At 35.9% G+C, this 25,600-nt stretch overlaps 1 protein-coding gene across 1 annotated transcript in view; it reads right to left on the bottom strand.

Moving 5' to 3' along the window:
* The window catches only part of LOC149784233 (MAM and LDL-receptor class A domain-containing protein 1-like), a 262,408-nt gene that overhangs the window by 179,406 nt on the left and 57,402 nt on the right, over window positions 1-25,600 (bottom strand). Inside the window, exons 15-19 of the mRNA XM_089932965.1 lie at window positions 15,164-15,337; window positions 13,607-13,870; window positions 11,902-11,985; window positions 5,988-6,161; window positions 1,617-1,759 (exon numbers count right to left, since the gene is read on the bottom strand). Coding sequence (XP_089789091.1) covers window positions 1,617-1,759; window positions 5,988-6,161; window positions 11,902-11,985; window positions 13,607-13,870; window positions 15,164-15,337 — 839 coding nt within the window. The remainder of the gene's footprint in view (window positions 1-1,616; window positions 1,760-5,987; window positions 6,162-11,901; window positions 11,986-13,606; window positions 13,871-15,163; window positions 15,338-25,600) is intronic.

The following is a 25,600-nucleotide window of genomic DNA, read 5'->3' as shown; positions in this document are numbered from 1 at the left end:
CAGTACTAATTAAAGAAGCAGTATTAATTAAGGAAGCATACTAATTAAGGAAGCAGTATTAATTAAGGAAGCATACTAATTAAGGAAGCAGTACTAATTAAAGAAGCAGTATTAACTAAGGAAGCAGTACTAATTAAAGAAGCAGTATTAATTAAGGAAGCAGTACTAATTAAAGAAGCAGTATTAATTAAGGAAGCATACTAATTAAGGAAGCAGCACTAATTAAATAAGCAGTATTAATTAAGAAAACAGTACTAATTAAAGAAGCAGTATTAATTAAGGAAGCATACTAATTAAGGAAGCAGTACCAATTAAAGAAGTAGTATTAATCTGAGTCTGTTTGGCTTTTACAAGAGTCTTGAAAAAAATGAGCAAAAGCCCCAAATTCATAGAAAAACTTTATCATTTAGTAGCTAAAACCATGAACTGACCATCACTTTGGTCTAGCATACAGACAAGTCACATGACCAGTGAGTTATCTCATGGTGTCCATTAGGGTATGAATGGTTCAATGAAACAAAGCTCATAGTCATCGAGATGGGTCAAATACAGATAATACACACTCAAGACTGGTTCTAAAATCCAGCATGTATATAAATCTGAGACAAATTTAATGCCATTCAGAGAAGAGCTGAGTACCACAAAACAATTTCACCATGGTATACAATATATTTCTGACCTCATACCATGATACATACTATAGTATAGAGCACAGGGATGGAAAATGAAATGTTATGGGGCAGGTGCCTGACACTTTGTTTGAAAAATCTATCGGTCAGCAGCTGCAAATATTCTTGCTTATTTACAGCAAATAGTACATCCTAATAAAACCATAATATTAAGCAAATGAATTTGGAGACAAAAGAACATAAAGTAGCTGAAAAGAGGAATGTGGCCTTCACCACGCTGAAAATTAAATGTCAGCACAGTATAATATATGAATTAACTATGATTATATTGATCATTACAGAAGTTATAATCTAAAGACTAAAGTGGGATGATTCAGCTTACACAATTGCTGACACCTGACACCCTGTAATATATATTATACTGAAACAAAGGAGTGTGCTGATAGAAACTGAAATTGGAAAATGGAGCCTGTAGTTTACAATCTACAATATCAATATATTAAGCAGGGAAACCTGAGTGGGATTGCCAACACCAGATCAAGTTATTTATCAGAGTGGGTCAGTAAATATAAAATGTACTTGCTAAGAAACTTAGACAATATTTAATAGACTTTGGAAATTAAACATAAAACAACTGCTCTGCTGAAAATTATAGGATGATTCAGTCTTACAGAGAGTACATGTGCTTAGCACATTAACAAACATTATAGTGAAAACCTGACAAATGACAAGTTTTCTTTAAAAAATCCAAATTTTGCCCCAAACTTTGGACTTGGCACTCATATCTTTCACAACATCACATTTGGCCACCACTCAAGTTTGGTTCTAAAATGGGACTCAGGTATGTCCATAGAGAGAACACACTCAAGTCTAATTCTAAATAAAACAACAGGAAATGTATGGCCCTATAAAGAATACATACTCAAGTTTGGTTCTTATTTACAGGAAGTATAATTGCTTACTGATAAGAACAAATATAAAACATACTCTCAGTGTTCCAACATGACTTCCATACATATGGTAATAGAACTGCAAAGCCTTAAAAGTCATTTCCGTGGATACAGTGGGGAAGGTCAAAGTTGTTGCATTTCCCTCTTCTCCATATGATGACTCTGCATACATGTAATGACCTTGAATTGAAAACAATTTATCAATAATATAGATCCATCTGACCTTGAACTGAAAACATTTTATCAATAATATAGGTCTATGCAACCAAGGATTGAAAACATTTTATCAATAATATTGGGCCATGTGACCTAGAATTGAAAATATTTTTATCAACAATATGGGTCAGTGTCATTTGACACCTGAGCCTGGCATGCAATGCAAGTACATTATAATAATTTGACTTTTGTAGTACATGTACAATGAGTATGTTTGTGACTAAACACAGAAAAACAACAATATAGGGCAACAGGACACTTCAGCCTGACATACAACAATGTATTTCAATAGAATAACTTTTGTGATGCATGTGCAGTATGTCCGTGATCATGCAAAATGAAGATGAAAACCTTGCAATATTAAAATCTGAAATTTGCAGTTTTCTTACCAGTCAAATTCTGGTTATTATCTTCATTAACATTGTAAATTCATGTAACCAATTCAATTCTGTAACACACGATGCAGTCAAATGTTTCTACAGCAGTCACCAATCAGCAAAGGCAAAATTGGCCTTTGTAGACAGATCACCTCTGAAGGAATATACAGCTCTCAAATGTGGATCAAGACAGATATATGAACCAATTAGCATTATGATCAGTAGTAGTAGAAGGTGAGATAACACTCTGATTCTCTTGCTTTCTGTATCATATTTGGAATCAGAGTTGTTGTGGGTAAGTGTAATGTGTTTAGACCATTCCAATGAATAGAAAACACATCAACTACCCAGGCTATCAGATCCAGGACTTGTAAGGCATAAGTTAGGATTTGGCATTCCATCTTGTCGCACATAGATCCATCACTGGTTGGCCCCATCAGGTACATGTATGAGTGAAAACCATGGGATCGAGAGAAAATTCTGTCTGTATTAGTTGATTGTTCTGGGAGTATGATTAGTCAGCCTGGACTGAAGACACCATATTTGTGCAGACAGTGAGAGGCTGGTTCACCGGGTAAACATTTGGCCTCCATTGTGATAAAATAATCATTTGTAATTGGTGCATAAAAAGGCAACCTAGGATGATGGGGCCAGCTGCTGCGTTGGGCAGGCCTAGTAGGTGCAGAAATTCTTGGGTGCATATAGTTTTCTTCAAAAATAAAGAATCCACCATGGTACTAATTTTCAATGCCCATCCCTGAGGTAGAGTGTTTACCTGCGTGTTGAACTCGGATACCTAAGTGAACAAATTGTTGAGATGGCATTACATCAGATTTATCCTTGTTGAGGGATAATGTAATAAGAGTTATCATGTTGTGGCATAAGATATAACTAAACTGAAGTTTTGGAGAATTTTGTCCAGGTAGTTTGATGCTGCCACCATCCATGAGGATGATCAAGATCTGAGTCATTACTTGGTTCATCAGACGAGTGACAACCCTGCTGATTTTGTGTCAGAATGGGAGTGTTCTGAATTGGTAAACAATGTCCTTGTATGCAAATATCAGGACCTTCCATGTGTATAGAGACCTGAAGCTATGCATCTTTAAAATTCACACTGATTGCATTCCTGGATACCATTCAAAATGTGCCATGGTGTTGCCATTATAAACCAAAGGGCAGGAATGAACTGATTGAGTTTGTGACTGAAACAGATTGAAATTTGCCTTTGAGACCAAATGTAATATTCTGTGAAAACCAGGAGAATTTATTTTCTGAACGATTTATACTGCCTTCTCTGGAGAAGGTCATTTATGTCTTGTTGCAAGGTGATGACTCTGAATGGATCTGTAGGGGATGACTCTGAATGGATCTGTAGGGATGTTTGCAGCTGAGGTGACTCTGAGCAGAGGGGGTATGCTGAAAATGATTCAGAGTCCCTTGGAAACCACTTGTCTAGTCTGATGATCTTCATGGCAGATCTTGAAAAATTTGAAAGAAAAGTTGGAAATATAGGTTGAGTATAGTTCCCTTTTGATGTGAAGACTCCTCCAACGACTGAATGTAGAACTTCCAGAAACTTGATAAAGAATTTTGCGAGGATTCTCACAACAAAAGCCTGCATCTTGGCATGAGCTGAAGTTGAGAAATTCATGGGATCTGCTGCCAATCCAAATGATAAGGGGAGATCATTCTAACCACCACCTAGGTGGGCAGAAAACTTATAATTTTGTTAGCTTAAAGTTTTACCTGGGAGGGAGGGCTGGATTTATGATATAGTATTAGTTCTACTAAGTTATTATGATTGGGTAACATATTTAAAGAAGAAATGTAGGTTGCGAGATTTGTGTAGTCATGTGACTAGCAATGCAAATGGTGAATACCAGGTCAAGTTTCAGTAATTCTGTCTCATCTGTTAGTGAATTGAAGATGCAACAATTATAATACTCAAATGATTCAGAAACTAAATCATTTTCCTATTGATGCCATGCTGATATGACTTAACGTAACTTCATTTAAGTTTGCTAGGCCTGATGGTAAGTGGAAACTCTATGCCATGGTGCATGGTTAGTTACAAATTCTAATGTTTCATTAGGCAAGTACAGTATACCCTATGTAAGGTTATAGACTTCCTTGCTTTCAAAGTCGACAAATTGATTACTTTGAGTTTCACTGAATAACAATCGAATATGAAATGTTTAAATATTGATTCATCTAATATACCTTTATATACACCCTGCCTTAATTTTAATTTGCATACTTATAAGCTTCATTGTATGCAGATGGCAAGGGGAAATCCACTTTCTGGTTAAGAAACACATGGCTGCTGACTACAGAACACTGCTGACTGCAGATTAAATGACATTTATATAAGAAATTTGCTGGGGCAAACTAGAATACACTCTTGTGACCAGGTGACCAGATGACTGCTAAACTCGGTGACTGTTAGGACAGGTTTGCCTGTGTAGTACATTAATTCAACATCATAACATTTTAAATGAAGACAAATATTCAAATCAATTTAAGAAATTTTTATAATGGTTCCAACATCGCCTGCAAATCGGCACAAATATTCAAATCAATTTACAAACCTTGTCTGCAAATGAGTTCCAATATTAAAATCAATTTAACCCTGTTTTAGTATTTCCTCTAACCTCAACAGCAAATGACATTCGAAGAACCTTGTGTTGCATGCCAAAGAATAACTGATAACAAAAGACTCTTTAAAGGTTGGTTATATTTTATTAGGTGTTTTTTTAATGACATGCTTAACCACACTGTATTATAACAATGACCCATCTATATGTTTATACTGCAAAAGTTGCAGCTTTTGTGTTTTAGCAAGTAGCAAATAAAATTGACATGAGCTTCATGTTGTAAGGACAGTGTTATTCACAATACTGTTATGGTCTATGGGATGTTTGATCACAAGAAAATTTTAGCATGGTGGACAAATGTTCACTGTGAGTTGTCATCAGATCATACCATTCAATATTTCCAATTGTTTGTGTTTGCGACCTTTTAAAAATAGAAATAACTACCTCTAGAAATTATAAATTAATCAACATCGTATATCAAAGATGGAAAACTGATTATTTATTTTACTAGTACACATCACAACTGAAAGTAAAATTACAAAAGTATCTAGATTTTCTGGACTTATTTAAATGCATGTCTGTGAGTGAGAAAATTTGTGTAGATGCCCATGGCAGCCATCTCTTTACTGTTACAATTAGTAACAGCCTTTACATTAGCCTTTGTTGGCCTAGCAATAGATAATGTTAGCCTTAATGAAAGCAGCCCTTTTCTACCATGCTTGGAACAGGAGAATGAAGAAGAAAAAGTCTAATTGAAAGAGCTCAGCTCTATTATAAAACTTTGACTTATATTTTTCCTAATATTTGAAATGTTTCATCTATGTGGTGGCCACTTAAATAAATTGTTGGATTTTTAAAATAAAAAAGCCTTCCTTTATGTCCAAAAATTAACTATTATATTAAGAATTTGACAGGCCTGACAGAAGCCATTACAAAAGTCAGGGACACATTAATGCATATAACTAAAACTCTGAAACAAATTATGCAGGATGGTTGCCAATACATTTTATTCTGACTCTCTCTCCTGTTCACCAAAGCCTCCAATGAAACATCCTAAACATTCAGCTGATACCTGTAACTATTTTTAGAGCAACATGCAACTGAATTGAGTTTGGATTAAGTTGATTAATGCAACTGTTTCACATCAATGTTCAAATGAATACAGTTCAGTTTCACAAGACTCAAGTGTACATTCTACATTTCCCAAGTTGGTATTACCTGTGACTGTGCCATAAGTATGATCCACATGAGGTCCTGTACCATTTGTTTGGGTCTTGCCATGACCCCAATACCAGCGGAACATCGGTATCTGGTACCTACAGGATGTGCAATCGATAGAGTAGCCATGAACACTTGGATGCTCAAAATCACACATGGTATCTTCCAGTCCATCTTGAATAACAAAAAGGGAAAAATGTTATATTTGCCAAAGAATTGTGCAAGAGCTAGTGTACGTTTTTATGGTCGTTTTTTTTGGTCACTATCTATTCTGAAGGTCTAGCAATGACAAGATTTTCAAGGTAGCCACTGTTGTGGCCATAGTGGATGTCTGAGTGACATCATTCTCACTTAGCACCAGCATGCCAACATGATAAATATGTGTATAACGTTTCATAGCATTAATTAAGTAGCTTAATGACAATCCTTTTCTAACAGATGGATATACAATGGTAGATGGAGACATACAATGGTTGATCCAGGAGACATACAATGGTTGATGGAGACATACAGTGGTTGATCCAGGAGACATACAATGGTTCATGGAGACATAGAATGGTTGATGGATAGATATGATGGTTGATGGAGAAATACAATGGTTGATGGAGAGATACAATGGTTGATGGAGAGATATGATGGTTGATGGAGACATACAATGGTTGATCCAGGAGACATACAATGGTTGATGGAGACATACAATGGTTGATGGAGAGATACAATGGCTGATGAAGACATACAATGGTTGATGGAGACATACAATGGTTGATGGAGAGATACAATGGCTGATGGAGAGATACAATGGTTGGATGGAGACATACAATAGTTGATGGAAAGCAGACCATCTCATAAGCTCTTCTGCTTGTTGACTAAGAAAGAAAAAATAACAAATATGTTTTTTGTGAAATTTTATATACTGCCACTAATGAACGAATTTTTCAGACATTTGTAAGTATAAATTTAGTAATAAATGTACATCTGAAATGTCTTTTTCTCAACATTAAAATTTGTTTCATGTATTCATATACAAGCAATGCAAAACAAGCATGACAAATCTACAAATTTATATTTGTTTTTTGTACATAGTTAATGACTCAACATAATGTAAATTTACAATTAGTGTAACACACCAATTTACATGGATGTTTTTCTTGTTACAAACTGCAAATTTAGAGGCTGGTCTCTGGTTATAAAACATGGACCTCCAGAAAATATCCACCACACCGCAGCAGGCCAAGATCTCTTACTATCATAGCTATTATGTAGATTAAGATGAGTTCTTGTTCATTGGTTGAAATCATGATAAGGATCTGACTTTTGCAATTTGTGTCACAGAGTATTAACATTTTGCTAATAAATTGATATTTGAGTCTTGTGCAAGAAACACACTATTGTGCTCATCCAGATAACTTCACATGAGAGTTACAGTGAATGTGATATGATACAAGTTAAGACGTTTCCATTTCCACCAATTTTACACCATTTGCACCCCACTGTTATTCCATTTGCAGTTGCTAATTGTAATAATATTTATACTCCCATATCATTGCATTTGTACTCTCTTTCAACTCATTTCCAACTGCAAACAACAGAGACCCAGCCATTAACCAACAGCTGGGGACTGGCAGTTAGCAGACGTAACATACCATTAGAAAATAGATGGTGATTGGCAGTTAGAGAGAAAGCCTATCTAAGGACATACACCCCACCCCCGTTAGACAACAGTTGGTCATTGGCAATCTGTGGGAATGTCTCTCAATGATCATAATTCAGCCACCTGAAAACAGCTGCATAGCAGATAGTGATTATTCAGGATCCTGTCAAAGGCCATAACCAAGACAACATATGGCGATTGTGTTTTAAGGGAAATGCCTATGTAAGGTAATGACCCAGTCACTGCCTAACATGTTGATTCACATTTAGCAGTGGGAATGCCTTCCTTAGGACATAACCCAGCCCTTAAACAATAGCTGGTGATTTGCAGTTAGTTGAAATGCCTATATAAGAAAATAACCAAGCCATTTGAAAATAAATGGAGATAATATCAGTTTAAAGTGGGAATGCTTATTTACAGTTATAATGAATCCTAGTCACATATCTAATGTTATAACCCAGCCACAAGATAACAGCTGGTACTTTTCAGTTATTGTGAATACCAATCTAAGATCATAACCTGGCCACTAGGCAACAAATGGAGATTGTCAGTTAATAGATAATCCTGTCTAAGATCATCATCCCATCCATTAGACAGAAGCTCCATAGCAAAGGGTGATTGCTCAAGTGCCTATTTAACATTATGATCCAGCTACTAGACAATGGCTGGTGATAGGCAATTAGTGGGAAAGCCTGTCTAAGGTTATAACACAGCCACTAGCTAACAGCTGATGATTGGCAGTTATCAGGAATACCTAAGGTCATATCCCTGCCACTATCCAGCAGTATCGTTATGCACGCTGATCGATGTCACTACAGTTTAGGACAATACAGTATCCTTATAGTGTGCCAAAGTCACAATACTTTTGGACATTACAGTATCATTATAGAGTGCCAATGTCACTACACTTTTGGAGATTTTCTGTACATTATCCTTATAGGGTGCCAGTGTCACTACACTATAGGACATTGTCTGAACATTATCCTTATAGTGTGCCAATGTCACTACACTATAGGACATTGTCTGAACATTATCCTTATAGTGTGCCAATGTCACTACACTATAGGACATTGTCTGTACATTATCCTTATAATGAATGTCACTACACTATAGGACATTGTACATTATCCTTATAGTGTGCAAATGTCACTACACTATAAGACATTGTCTGAACATTATCCTTATAGTGTGCCAATGTCACTACACTATAGGACATTGTCTGTACATTATCCTTATAGTGTGCAAATGTCACTACACTATAAGACATTGTCTGAACATTATCCTTATAGTGTGCCAATGTCACTACACTATAGGACATTGTCTGTACATTATCCTTATAGTGTGCAAATGTCACTACACTATAGGACATTGTCTGTAGATTATCATTATAGTGTGCCAATGCCACTACACTATAAGACATTGTCTGTACATTATCATTATAGTGTGCCAAATGTCACTACACTATAGGACATTGTCTGTACATTATCCTTATAGTGTGCCAAATGTCACTACACTATAGGACATTGTCTGTACATTATCCTTATAGTGTGCCAATGTCACTACACTATAGGACATTGTCTGAACATTATCCTTATAGTGAATGCCACTACACTATAGGACATTGTCTGTACATTATCCTTATAGTGTGCCAAATGTCACTACACTATAGGACATTGTCTGTACATTATCCTTATAGTGTGCCAATGTCACTACACTATAGGACATTGTCTGTACATTATCCTTATAGTGTGCCAATGTCACTACACTATAGGACATTGTCTGTACATTATCATTATAGTGTGCCAATGTCACTACACTATAGGACATTGTCTGTACATTATCATTATAGTAAATGTCACTACACTATAGGACATTGTCTGTACATTATCATTATAGTGTGCCAATGTCACTACACTATAGGACATTGTCTGTACATTATCATTATAGTGTGCCAATGTCACTACGCTTTATGACATTGTATGTAGAGTATTCTTATAGTGTTCCAGTGTGACTTCACTTTATGACATTTCTATAAATATTGTTTTTTTGTATCATATGTCTGAATGAAAGTTTTGGTCCAATAAGGAAAAGAAGAAAGGAAACACAGAAATCCAACTTTTTCCATCGGCTCATACACGGGAAAAATATTCAAACAACTTCTGCATATATGATGCAATTAAAAATCCAAGAGTCCCTCTAAATCTGACAAACTAAGAAAATTAAACTAATCTCCTGGACTTAATGAGCTAATTAACAGTTAAACTTGTGACATAAAAAGACTGATTGCAAGCCCTTGTTAATTAAAAAAATGCTCCACAATTTGAATAACCCTGAAACTGTATGATCAATGAACACATCACTCTATCACTCTCCTAACCACTTGGCACCATTGCTTCTACTATTTCATGATTTACTATCCATTTGGACATTATCAGTATGCCAACAAGTGTAGCAGACATGTGTGGGACAAGATTATTAGAAAATAGCTCCAAACACTAGGCCATATTATGCAATTTGTTGTGCTGAATCACTAGAGTCAAACTATATATGTGTTTTCACTGGAATCTAAATTAAAATTCTGTGTAAAATGTCTTAACGTGTGTTTTTGCTAAATGTATAATTGTCCATGTTAATTGGAGCACTTTCATTTTTGGATGTGCATTTTCATGCAACTTATGCTGCTAAACTGGGGACTCACTGGTGTACACCTAATATCATAGCCTTGTACCAAGAGTCCAAAATAAATTTAAATAGTTTGTTGTCAACTACAGCACATAGACTGAACATTATGAAAAGTGTAATGAAAAAAATTGAACCCATTTACCATACAATGGGTGCATCTCAAATTATTTAGTACCCACTGGTAGACTGGTTCTCTGACTGTAAAATAATCAGTAGTCCAGTTAGCTAAAACGGCTTTATAATCATTCATATGATATTTCATCAGGTGCATTCAAGTATATCAAGACTTAATAATGATGTTTCCTTGGAAACAAGGGGATCTTTTTTCCACTCTAAACATTTAAGCAGTTATGAAAATTATACTTTTATGCAAAAACATGAAATAAATCAACAAAAAAGTTATTTATTTTGGAGTGTATGGAAAGATGGACAGGTAAAAGAGCTGAAACACATATACTTATCTTATTTGCAGTAATAACATCACATCACAATGTAGTTTTTCAACACATTATTCAAGCAAAATGTGAAGAAAAAAATCCCTATTTGAATAATGCAAACTTTTAAAGGAAATTCAGAAGTTAAGCATATATTTAATACATATAATTTGAAAAGAGAATACTTTTACGTTTCTGTGGATACTGACATACATTGTTCCTATGATTTGATTCTCTACATTAACAATCTTTTCATTCATAAATTAAGTTCAAGCTTTTTGTTTGATCCAGTACCCAAATAGATCAGCTAAAAGATAGCAAGATTCTTTAGAAATCTAATTCATTTTTTACAAAAGCAACTAAACACTGACATTTCAGAAATCATGCAGTATCTATTGATCATGCAATGTGTGCAAGTGGTAGTCAGTGATGTACCGACAGTAATACTGTACTCGAATGAAAACAATTAATTCTTTAACAAAATGTATGCGTTTAACTGAAATTCATAAGAGAAAGAAAGAAAACTGTAATGGCAAAACTAATCCCTGAAAATCGTGAGGCTTATGCCATTATTGTCAGGGTACACAACTGTGAATATGTGTAAAACTACATTGCAGAGAGACAATGTGGCAGTTGTACCAGTCTGGTCTGGAGAGGAATAACTAATATTCCTGTTTCTTGATGGAAGGAATTGGCATCTGTTCAGATTTTGGTGATCAGACACCTCCTAGTATAGAGCCAATCTGTGATCTAGGCAGATAATCCTTTTTCACATTGGAAGGTACTGATATCTCTATAGCCCTTAGTGATCTGGCACATGGTGAAGGACACCTTGTTTAGAGACTGTGGTAGATGATCCCAATTAGTCTCTGCATTATTTAAACCCAGAACCTTTTGCTAACAAAAGAACAAAGGATCTATTTATTCAAGATAATGCATACAATTTGGTGACATGTTCAGGTTTTATAGTCTGCTGGTGAAAGATGATTTAATAGTATTTAAATTGGAACATTTTGTTACTACATTATATGTTCCTGGAAATTTCTTGGAGTTCAAAATTTTTGGAACAATAAATCTAAAGGTTTTCTCCTGTTCAAGAAATAGAGAGATGACATTTACTATACATTGGCACTAAAAATAAACTTACATTTGCAAGTTCCTTCCTTCAATTCAATGTTATCAACAGCAACTATTCTAAACCTGTTTCGGCCTCTCTTGGCATAAAAGGACACTGTAAATGTAAACGCATAACAACAGATTAATTATACAGTGATACTGTTGTGCAAAAATATAAAATAGGTGTATCTCTATGGTTTGAGAAAGAAGAAAGACAGCAAAATCCTTTTTATACATATAATAAGGTTAACATAATCATTCACAAATTATCTTTTTTAATATATGATTACCAAACTGATTTTTCAAAAATGTCTTCATAATTGTTAAAAATAGGTTACAGTGGCAACAATATTGACATGATATTTTTAAAATGCCAATGATCATTGTTGTTCAACCAGAATTGAGTTTGAAGATGACCTTGGCATTAATACTGTTTGGTTTACGTGATTACGTGAACGGCTGATCTGCACTGCCTCTGTGCTGTTTGCAAACATACATATTATATAGCATGTCAAAAGTTATAGAAGTCTCATTATCAATAATTTTTGTGTGACCTGATTTAATATTTTATGGCACATCAAAACACTATAGTTACGTGGTTAGGATAACATATTTATGTTCCTTGGATAACATATATAATTGGTTTGGATAACATTTATGTGATTTGGAAATATACACCATGCACTGATGACATTTAACATACTAAACTGGTTTGTATAGCATATTTACCTGGATTGGAAAAGTTTACCTGTCTATAACAGGTATTCAAGGAAAACAAGGTTAAATCGTCATTCATACAGTCTCAGTAATTGTTTGTCCAGGAAAATATTAAAAAGATTTTGAAAACCTCTAAAACTGTTCAAGGAGTATTTTCCTGGTGGAAATTTTAACATTCTTTATAGGCTAATATGTTTATAAAATTTGCATGAAGTACAACAGCTGAAAAATAGATATGTAGCAAATCAGCATAACACTACAACAAAATGTATGCTATACTATCTGTGTCCTGTGTCATTTGATCCATCCAGTTTTATCCCATTTTATTTATGAAATTATTATTTTTGAAAAATAAGGAAATAACATAATTTCTGATTTTAGAATGTGATAAGATTTTATTTAGTTTTAACTGTTTTGTATTTCTTCTGATAAATGATTTTGGGTACAATTTCAACAAATTTTTAACAAAACTAAGACCTTTCAGTATTAAAACCAACAAGTAATGGTGCGGGTATATCAACTTAAATTTGGCTCCACCACCCCCCCTTTATGAAGCAATGGTGTGGGACTGTATCTACACAAATTGGACTGTCTCTCCATCATGAAGTGATGGTGTGGGACTGTATCTACACAAATTGGACTGTCTCTCCATCATGAAGTGATGGTGTGGGACTGTATCTACACAAATTGGACTGTCTCTCCATCATGAAGTGATTGTGTGGGTGTTTATAATCTACTCAAATAATATTGTCTCTCCTTGATTAAGTGATGGAGTTAGTATATCTACTCAAATTAGAATGTCTTCCTTGATAGGGTCATGGAGTTTTAAGTTTTGTTGACCAATAAATGGGATACACCCATTTTAATCCTGCAGATGATATGCATCCACAATGGGTCATTTGATTTCTTGTTCAGACATGTCACTCATGGATAAACCAGAATTCATTATTACACTGGCGATATATGGTAGCAATAGAGTGCAATGAATTCCATCAAGGTACAAGAAATATGTTGCTTACCTGATTGTTCCGTGTCTGGCATGATTTGGTCAAGACTGGCACACTGGTACATCCACTGTCCTTCTTCCTCGGATCGTAATACCTGACTTTTCCAAAGTTCTTTTCCCTTCACTTCCAGTCTCAGTGCACCATCAGTGGAAGCATTGATCCAGTAGTAAAACTCCAAAATTGTGGTACTTGTGTTCATTGTGAATGTTGGTGACTGTAAATACGCCTCATCTGTCTGTAATCCATCTTGATTTAGATAGTATCCAACTCCGTTATCTGTTACAATTGAAAAGGAGATATTGATAACAAATATTGTTACCAAAGGACTATAAAAAATTATAATACAGCTGTCCTGAGAGATCATTATTTCTGCAAAAACAAAAGGTGGTCTTGAACAACACATAGTCTCTTAATCGACGTCATTGCATTATTACCAGTTTGTCAGTAGATAAAAGTATACAGTCCTTCCTGACAGGTGGTCATTCAAAACAATCAATGGTCTTTCTTAATTGGTGGTGTTCCTAAACAGTCAGCAATCTTTCATGACATGTGGCCCTGCAAGAACAGTCAGTGGTCTCTCATTTCCTTTCTTCCAAAACAGGAGCTTTTAAAGACAGGGTGTATTCTAAAACTGCAGCCTTTACCAACATGGGACTTCCAATCCAGTTAGTGGTCACTCCTGACAGGATAGTCTTCCAAAATTGTGGTCTTTACTGACAGGCATTGTTCCAAAACATGTCTTACTGGATGGCTGTCTTTCTGAAATGTGGTTATTCTGAAGGAGGTCTTTCAAACTATCTTTTAAAGTCAGGTTTTATTGTAATGTGAATGTATAGATTTATTTTTGGTGAGAATCAAATTTGCAAAAATTATATTTTTGTTGGTGACTGAATTGATGAATGTGACTCTGATCAGGAAATGTAGGTTCCACTGTCTTTAAAGATGGTTTAGATAACCCATGAAATTAGTAACAAGAATTTAATTTAATGAAATCAGTGTAGAGTAATTTTCCAAAAGCTAGCCCATGCTTGATGGTTAAAGTCAAACACACACACACACAAAATCAGAAAGTTTGCCAAATATTTCCTAAATATTTACTAAGCATATCTTGCAAATGATGAGACATTTAGAGAACCCATTTGTTTGTTATAATTTGAAATGTTATCTTTTTTAAGTTTGAAATGTCTGAATGAGTTAACCCCTGTTAGAAAAATCTGATGTGTTTTACTTTATGAATAAATTGGATGATTGTTATTCCTTCAGACCTATATCAGAAAATTTGCAGTCAGTCAAATTTTGGAGATCACTGTCAATTAAAGGTTCATACTAGTTAAGGACTAACATATTCCAGATGTACAATATGTGTGATTAACTACATGCCAGTACGACTGTTGTAGGCATAGGGTCTACAGTAATGAATGCAAGTTTTTAACTGACCGTCCAGCTACATCTAAATAAAATATTAATCACGCAACATTTTGTGAGCTGAAATATTTTCTACATATAAAATTTCCACTGCAGTCTCCACGTTTACAAATTGCATTTAATTTTGTGAATTCTGAGTATTACCTTTTGTGTTGGAGTCGGGAAAAGAGATGGAGGGTATACTATGGATTCCTTTGACATTTCCAATTCCCCACAATGAACTCCCAGACACGGCAGTTGTGGTGTAACCACATCTGTAGATGCCAAAATCACAATTCACTGACAGTCGAACCATACAATGGTAGTCCGAATTCCCTCCTGCAATGAATGAGAATAATAACTATTTCATGTGTGTTCGTTAGATAAATTGAATATTAGATACAGATTTTATTCATTAATTAAGTTAAATGTTAAATACAAATGAAGTAAAAATCTGGCAACACAAATGAATGAACCACTCCTGCCCCTTAACATCAGTAATCTAGTGCATCACAATTAAACACTAATCAGGGCTCAACAAATCTGATAGCCTGACACCTGGGGCCCCTCTAAGTTTAGATCAGGACCATCCTGTATTCTAAGTGAGGTGTCTGTCGGGCTTGTCAGAAAAAATTTCAAATTTGCCTGAGGAAACATGGATCATGCTGATGAAATGTGTACAGTAATACCTCGAACATTCGCGAGGTTAGGTTCCAGAACCAATCGCGGATCAGGAGGAATTGCTAATGTTTGGTACAAGTCACTAAAAATGCTAATAAATGCTTATTTCTAGGGTTTAAACCCTAAATATGACCCAAATCATGCTCCCAAAGCACTTTAATTTCATTTAAAAGTTAGCTTAATACATTACCCTTAAAAAGAGAAATAAATGGTTGACGTAAAATAGAGTACAGTATCGTCTAATGGGTATTTGCCACACTAGCGCATTTACAGTACGGTACATGTATACTAACATTACCCCTATACTAATTCATTGGCTGCCATTTTCTTTTGCACTCACAGTAAGGTAAAACCAAATAATGAATGGGACTGTAAACTTAATGACTGACGTTTTCTTTGTCATTGTCAGGAAGGTAAATTAGGTAAACTTCATATGTCACAGAAGTCATATAATGAAGGTACAATTCAATAAAATTAAGAAAACATGTAAGTAGAGGGTACCAATGAAAATTTCGCGAATCCGTGAATTCGTGAATCCAGAAACGCAAATGCATGAGGTATTACTGTAAATGTATTTTGAAGATATTGACAGGTCCTGCCATAACATGGCACAATCTAAATCAAATCACCCCTGTCCCTTGTGAAAATGAGATTTGATTTTAAGCAGACTGAAGCATGGCATGGCATGCTAAAATATGATTTTGTACTCCCAAACCCCGTGATATGGTTGTGTTTTATAAAAACAAGATTTTCAGTAATCTTCAAAAATAGAAAATAAAAATAAAAAATAGTAAAATATATTGCCTTTACTAATATGCCCATAATATGTAGCATGTATAAACAGTAAAACTATCTCTTGGACAGTTTAAATAGTTGCAACTAAAGGCAAAGAGGTAAGGTATAAACCACTTATTTGGATTATAGTCAATTTTCACCTGTCAGCATGTACGACTCGCTAATTTGCATGGGTTTGCATGCTACTTTATTTGCGTGATAATTCGCTATTACTATACCACCAGAGCAAGCTACAGGAAGCAAATGAGTGATGAACGCCGTGGCAAAGTCCCCAACACAGCGAAATTTACATGCGTCCTCTTCTGGTGATGGCTTTCTGCATAACAGCTATAAACCACCATTTCGTATAATATTTAATTGGCTGATAATAGCTAGTGAGATGTGTTTGAAATCTGCAGCCCACTGTGCTAATTTGCATAGGTAGGATCAGGTAGTGGAACAACCCATTATAGGTAAATTAAAGAGATGCTAGATGTGATTTCAAGAACAAAAGACATATTAATGCCTTCAATGAAAATGTTTAAGCTATATGTATTATATTTTTGACAAGTTTGTTAACAGCAGCAATGTTTCTTTGAAATCGGATTTCATTGCATAAATTATACAGAATGCAAAGCATGATCATTTCAGTTGTCGGAATAGTGTTCAAGTGGAATTCATTTTTAAAGCCAATTTAGGAAGCAATTAGCTATCATCAAAGCCCTCCAAAAATAAATTTCAGAACTCCTGGTTCATGGAGACTTAATTTATGAAGCATGCCAGCAAAAACAAAGATATGGGAGGTGGGTGGGCTATTAATTCTTTGTACATACTGCAAAAAACAAATCGACATATGTGAACTCGCATCTGACCAGGATTCACTCAGAGAATCCAGCAGAGAAGTTTGAAGACCAGGACCATCAAAGTTATGTTCAAATTGTAGCTGTTGCAACCTTGTATGAGAATATTAAAAACAGTACAATTTTGTGCATGTGGAAATTGGAATCCGGACTAGTGGAAGTCAGGGCTTGTGAATTTATTTAAGTCACCAGTCATGGGCCCGTGTATACATAAGTTTTCTTTCAGCACTGCTAATTACTATGAAATGAACAAAACTCAATAACTGTTCAACTTAAAATCAAATAAATTGCAAAAAATTTCCCATTGCAAAGAATGCTCAGGGGGAAATTTTTTTACATTAAGTACTGAGTTTTACACTTTTGTTATGCTTCTGGAATTCAGGAATGGTGTGAATTAATGGACTGTACATTAGATAAAGATAATGTTAGCTAATGTCTTCCAGATGCTTATAAACATCACTATATACAATAATCATGCTATCAAGTACAGCCAAGTTCAGCAGAGGTCAACTTTATATCCTCTTCCACCAAACTGGACCCTCATGCTGGTACCAATTCATGACTATTTTATGATATTCTAATGGCTGTCATATAATTATAACAAACTAAAGACAGTGTACAAACAGTAATTAATCAGGGCTTTTTATGATTGTTCTCTGTCTCTCTTCATCGATCCCCATCAGTCTCTATCTCTCTCCATCTCACTCCCAATCAGTCTCTTTCTCTCTCTACGTCACTCCACATCAATCTCTCTCTCTCATTCTCACTCCCCATCAGTCTCCATCTCACTCCCAATCAGCCACTGTCTCTCTTTATCTCACACATAAAAAATCAGTCAGTCTCTCTCCATCTCACTCCGCATCTGTACTTGTCTCTCTCCATCTTACTCCCCCATCAGTCTCTGTCTCTCACTGTCTCACTCTCCATCAGTCTCTGCCTCTCTGCATCTCACTCCCCATCAGACTTTCTATCTCTAACAAATTAAAGACAGTGTTCAAATATTAATTATTTAGGGCTTTAATGATTGCTCTCTGTCTCTCTCTCACTCCCTATCAGTCTCCATCTCTCTTGCCATGTGCTTGTGTGGTAGTGCACTTGGATACCATGTTTCATTCCTAAATCTCAACATATTGTAAGGCTATATGTGGAAGGCAAGGTGCAGCAGGAAATGTAGAAAACTGAGCCATGACTTTGACTATAAATATAGGACCGCTATGTTTCTCATATTCTAGAGAAACCAAACAGCATCCATATTTTAGGTGTAGAATACGCCTGTAGTATGATACAGGCATATGATTTTGTATGGGTTATGACCATACGCATCATAACAGCTGTAATTGGCACCAGCAGCATCTACCTGGGCATGAAGATACATGTTGACAGCAGAGTGCATGAGTAACTCCAGGTGTTCCAGTGAAAAGTAATAAATCGGGTACAGTGTCGTGAAGTCATGTTGGGAAATTAGCAAACCAATGTCAATATTTTGATGCAGGTCGTTATACAACCACAGATTGTGATATGCCTGCTCAGTACAATTGATTGTAAAGTTGAAACGAATTTCTTCAGAGGGCTCTTGATGACTATTTAACCAATTAACCGAAACATCAGTCATTTCTAAGGCATCAATTATCATTTTGCAATGAGTTAGGTCATTGTCTCAGTTTGTAAGTTGAAATGCCACAAACACGTGTTTTGGTACAATAAGACCAGGTAAATTGTCTTGTGATAACAGATGGTGGGTATGCGCCTGTGGTATGTGCAAGAAACAAAAAGCATTGAAGTGGTTCCAGATTGCATAAATGACAACAAACTTGATTCTGTAGAAAGTGAAGGGGATAAAACAGGCATCCACAATACATCTCTACCATCAGCAGTGGCTGCACCATGCCAAATTGCATCGTTGGAGTTATTTTTGCAGGTTAATGTGACTGTGTAAGGCTACAAAAATAACCTTGTGAACATTTCTGCAAAAACCAAATATGTGACTGAACGGAAATGCACAAAAAAAAAAATGGTAATGATGCTCCCTTAATTTGTCCTTTCTGCTCAACAAATCCACTATTAAAAGTGTTGTTTATGCCTACAATTACAGCTTTGTAGTTTGCGTTATTAGCAGTGTTAGTGTGTAGTTTCATTTACCTAATTGTATACTGTTGAAAATTTACAGATGTACCATTGATAAACATCATTTTGTTGGAGCAGCTGTTCCTTTGTACTCATCACTATATCTGGCAAGTCCAATAAGTGTTGTGGCCACATACATCAACTTTGTCCAAAATTGATTGAATTTCCTTTAAATTGATGGAATAATATGCATTATTAAATAATGGCATAATGACATTGTTAACAAATCCAAATTGGCAGGATAATCAGTAGTGTTATTCTGTACCAGGTTTCCCTTAACTTCCAAGAATGCCTCACATGAGGGACATACCTAAATGTGCCCCTCACATGCTATTCTAATTCTAACTGATTGTTATCCCTGGTTGGACATAAATAATACTGAAAATTGCATTTGCTTCAATCCACTAACACAGGCATACCCATATCAAATGCTGGATCTGATATATCTTTAAACAAAGCCATAATAAAACTATACATAGATGATTTTCTTTCAATAACACTGTGTGACAGCTTCACTCCCCATTGCTGTATTTGCAATTGCTGAATCTGACAATCATTGTTGAGTGGTTCGTTACTGACTTTATTAACTGCAGGGGGCATTGATTCTGTGGATGGTAATGTAATTGCTTTTGAACCCACAGATCACCAGTAGCTTGATTCTTTCCAATAAACTCCCCAAATCCCATTTAAGGCCATTTAACATCACATATTTAGCATGTGTGTCTTTGATAGCTTTTTATCATGTACTCATCCTAGTTGGTAGGTCTGTTAATTAAGTGCAAAACATATAGGATTTGCGAAGATCACCTGGCGAGCTAATTCGTTAAATACTGAAGCTGTGATTTCAACTGCATGTCTGGTATCCTGGCAACTACCTTTCTAACATCTTCATCAAGTTCTCCAGTGTGTTTAGCTAGTACACTAATGACTTCTCCAATTTCACCAATGATTCTTTGACTTCCTGAATTGCCAGAGGCAAATATCTGATCATCTCAGCAGTTGTTCTAATAGATTCTTCTGTTCCTGTTATGGCTGCCACTTGATCCACTGTGGCCTATGTGCCCATATTAATATCCGCAGCATGTTCAGCTATTTCCTCTGTGGGTTTAGTCAGAGCTGCAAATGTTTGATCAAACCTAGCTGTTGGAACTTTTCCATCAGTCTTTCACATATGTAGCATATCTTTGACTCTTTTGTTGCCTTCTGTCACATTTTGAATAATTTCTGCTGTTCTTGAGCAGTTTTACTGCATTGCCTCCTATACTCTTCTGTGACATCACCGGTGAACATTTGTTATGTGATTGTTTTTGATTGTTGAATTGGCATGTCCAAACCCACATGATATTTACCCCAGCAAATTCCGGTCAAATCAATTCCGGAAATATATACACTGCCGAGGTCATCAGCACAAACATTTAACAAAATTCTGGTCAATTACCCACCAATTAATTAAGTCCAAAGAATGTTTCCAAGACCATGCACACCAATGACACAAAACAGTATCATGATGTTACAGTTTTCATGGATCACTTTAAGAAAATGGGCCTATCACTGGGACAAATAGATGACGTCTATTTTTCGGTGTGGACCTCATGAAAATATTTGCATGGGATTGACATGGCTCTCAAGCATTACATCACCATACACAACAAGACTTTTTGTTTGCACCTGAATGGTCAATGGCAGGTGCTTCTTCAATAATGGAAAAAAAGGTTGTGTTTTGACTGCTTCTCAATGCTTTCTGAACATCTTTTGAAACACCATAACATGATCGATCATCAGCCTATGGTGCAATCATGTACAACCAATCCCATGTTAACCATCATAAACCATATTCAACAACAGTTGTGTTTTTCCTGTTCCAGCAAGTACCGCTCGACATGTACCTGATGTGCCTGCTTAATATGCAAAAACAACTCCCTGAATGGAATACTACCTTCTCATTGGCCAACTGAAAATAAGTTATAATTAAATACAGGACATCATTTTCTTTAAACCAATGAGAGGCCAGTATTCCATTCAGCGCTTTGTTCTTGCATATTAAGCAGGTGTGATCAGGTATATGTCCAGTGTTACTGTGGGAAAATGATTTGGCATTCCTTAAAGGTATGATACTAAGTAAATATTTTGATAGGGATACATAGTTGAATGCCTGAGCTAAACATCAGTACCAAATTTATTATGCTACGCAAAATGTGGCTTGAAATAACAGCGTTTATTCTTAAATGGGTTACGCGAGAAAGGAGAGAAGTGTCCTCCCTTGTACTTATTATATAGTACATGCATGACAGATCAGTTTTAAGCAACAGTATGAGCCCCTGTGATTGATATGGAATGCATCTGCCACTGAAAGAGTAGGGCATGCAAAAATCAGTGTATATGATATAAGAGACTTTCAACTTTCTATGTATTGCAGCAAGTTTGAAATTTTTTGTCTAGTTGTGGCATTATTGTTCACTGCAGGTTTGTTTACTGATAAATGACAGTAAAAGTCATGACTAGTGAGCAGTTGCTGAGTCTTAAATACATGCATGCAAAGTCTGCAGGGATGTTTCTTGCTATGATGTTTACTGTGTCTGTAAAGTAACCGAGCAAGATTGTTTGACCATACATAGTGCGATGTTGATACTGTTTCTTTCATTTCACTCAGCAGCAATAAGTTAATCTGAGTTCATCCACTCTGTTCATTTGGAGATAGAGCCAGTGGATAAAAGCCTTTGTCATAAGTGGACACATAAACAGTGACACCTGGATTAAGTGTTTCTTATTTGTTAAATGTGGGTTTGGCAACTTAAGCGGGAAATTCAATATCACCAAAGTGGAGTTCACCAAGGTGTTGCTGAAATTTTGATCTTGGTGATCACTAGCCAGATATAACTCTGACAAAAAAGTCTATTCAAAACATCTATTGTCTTTGTTTCGGCCTTAATGGTACCCTTTTTGATATTGTAATGTAACTGGATCCATGAAATGGTGATACAGTGAGAGATGTACCTCGACTAATGCACATCTTTCAAGAGTCTATCCCGTTCCTGCATTGGTTTATTTCTCCAATGTTTTGAGAAAATCGTCTCAATGCCTCTGCCAATTTCATCACTTGTGACACTCATGGCGTTGCTGTGGTTCAAAATTACACAGGCACCACTGTACATCCATGGTGTAGTAATTTTGAAACCATCCTTCTCACAACTAAGCAGTAAAACCAGATCGATGCTAAAAACAATGCTTGCTTAAAAGCTAGCATAACCACAGTTTTGTAACAGTGCTACAATTCTAGGAATCATATTTATTTATAGTTGAGCATCTTAACCTAGGTAACGTGGGTGGGATAATTGAAATGTGATTTTTCAATTTGCCACTACATTTTTGAAATTTGAATTCAGGTACTTGTGATTGCTGTGTTTTTGCACGAACATTCTCAGCCACTTCAGTGGTGATAACAGATGCGAGACATTGATTTCAGTTTTCTTTGTACTCATTTAACAGCACAAGGATGTCAGCTTTTCCATTGGTAATCGGATATTATACTCACGTACAAATTGTTTTAGTTGTGTACCACTGTTTTATTTGTAATCGTTGCTGTTTTTGTTATTGTTGCTGCAGTGAAAACCGTTGATGGATTCAGTGTAATATTGGTCTCAATAAGTCAAGTATGTCTGCATTTTTGCATATGACTTGGTATATGTATTCCATGCCGCCGGGTGAGCTTTATTAGCTGAAGTACAGAAGGCATACTTATACAAACAGGGGAGGTGTATCTAACTGAAAGTTACGTGAATGATTTGTTTTGATTTTTTTATTTTATCAAGATCAAAAACTGCAATCACTTCAGTCCTGGTTATTATTTCATTTATTCTGTTTTATTTTTGGTTTTTTTCTGTACAGCGACATGTTTGTTATTTTGATTAATTTCTGCATTCCCTATGGTATTCACAAATTGATCCAGAGGGCTGGCAAAGTTGGTTATGTGATTTGACTCTTCTGCTACACTTAAGACATGGCTATGTCACTATACCGTTATGTGACACCTGCATATATATTCTACAGTACTCATAATAACATGTTCAGCCACAGAGTTAATTTTTTCAATGGAAAACAGCTTTGCATTTGTCCTTTTCTCATTTTATCCTGTTATAATACTCCAGTGGTATTTTACAGAAACAAATTTGTATTGTCTGCTGTTAGCATATGCAACATGCATCAATTGTCAAGTTAATGTCACTGTTTGAGATTTCCATAAAATTCCTTCAGAATGATTTGAGAACAGATCACTATTGCTCTGAATTTGTATATAAACCAACACATAATTTCTACATTACAAAATATTCTTTGCTTGACAGCATGTGCTACTGTAAAAAGATCTACACATAACCTATGTGCAGTAAGTCTATTTATCGATCAAAAACACATAATTTAGTTGCCACAGTAACTCATTCATTGTGCTGGATTTGCAGTATGTTTTCATCAGTGCTGTAAACAACCATGCCTCAGCACATAAGTGGAAAATTAAAATTGATAAAAATGCATGGGTTGCATGTGGACTAAAAAATGCACGGGGTTTGTAGAGACTAGGATGGGTGGCAAGTATCCCGAAGAGGCCGGTGAGGTAAACGAACACATTCTTACAGACAGCTGAGTCTTAACGTATCAGAGCAAAATCTAAGAAATGACAAGAGAAAGAGAGAGAAAGCAACATCGTCTTTGGATACAGGTGGTGAGGCTGATTTATCCTTGGCTACCTGTAAAGTAGCTGGAAAAGGGTGTTGAGGATGAGGTCTCACTAAACTCATAGAACATCCAGAGTTAGATAAGGTGGTTTTAACGAGGTCAGTATTTAAAGATTCACTTTGAGTGGTAAAGGCTTGAGATTATTCTGGAGTGAATTCTCTTGATACTGAGGCACTAAGCTAGGTATTGTATGCAGTGAGTGCTTAAAGACACTATGCAGGTTAGACTGGTCAATGAGAGTGCCTGTATAAACTTGAATTGCCAAGCTGAACATAGGGCACTCTTCTTGTGGCTTATACTGTATGACCTTGTGTTGTTATGGCAGAGTCATAAAAAAACAGGGCAGTCTTTGTAGATATGTCACATTCATGAATTCTTGACAGGGTATGGGATACCTGACCCACGAAGCCGGTCAGTGAATCTGATGTACAAGATTGTAACTGAGGTTGTTAGATTTGGTCTCTATATGCCTTCCCAGCAAGTGATATGAACTCAAACCTTGATAATGAACAATTGCATATTATTATTGACAATAAAGGTGTATCCTGCTTGGGAATAAAGGAAGGACTGGTGTTATCTCTGAGTACAATGGTTTATGACATTTCAAGGCCGATGTACCGTCTGCAGCGTCTTAATCCTCAGAACCTAATTCATGCACTCAAGACTCATCTGCGTGAATACTTATGGCATCTGCATCTTTCAACAGGCGCTTCTGCACCTTGTCCTCAGTGCCACAAAAACAGTAGCTCCATCACCTTCAATCCATGTGGAACAAAATTCGTTGGTTAGTTTGACAACCGGAGCACACTGCACATGTAGAATGACCATTGGCTGGAATTTTCCAAGATTTGTATATTTTGCATTTGGTCTTGCCTCTGATCTAATCAGTAAGACAACTAGGGCAGAATATATAAAAAGGTTTAGCAAAACAACATTTTTAAAACTCATTGCCATTGCAGAATAGTTCTCTTATGTCATTATGATTCTTGAATGTATTTGAAGAATAAATTGGAAGGTATTGATTTTCTAAGTTCAAAGAAAATGTCGATCAATTCTTCTCAACATAAACATAGAAAATGATTCAGTGCATCTGCATTGCTCTGAGGGAGTGATAAACAAGCTAGATGGTGCTGTTCTGTCAGTAGATGTCAGTGTGTACTAACAAGTAAATGCTCCCCCTTGCTGCTGTGTCAGTAGATGTCAGTGTGTACCAACAAGTAAATGCTCCCCCTTGCTGCTGTGTCAGTAGATGTCAGTGTGTGCTCCCCCTCGCTGCTGTGTCAGTAGATGTCAGTGTGTACCAACAAGTAAATGCCCCCCTTGCTGCTGTGTCAGTAGATGTCAGTGTGTACCAACGAGTAAATGCTTCCCCAATGCTGCTGTGTCAGTAAATGTCAAAGTGTACCAACAAGTAAATGCTCCCCCTTGCTGCTGT

Source organism: Sinohyriopsis cumingii, chromosome 14 (assembly GCF_028554795.1).
Source record: "Sinohyriopsis cumingii isolate HCF-2022 chromosome 14, ASM2855479v2, whole genome shotgun sequence".
NCBI classification, from domain to species: Eukaryota; Metazoa; Mollusca; class Bivalvia; order Unionida; family Unionidae; genus Sinohyriopsis; species Sinohyriopsis cumingii.
This window is presented reverse-complemented; position numbering and strand designations above follow the sequence as displayed.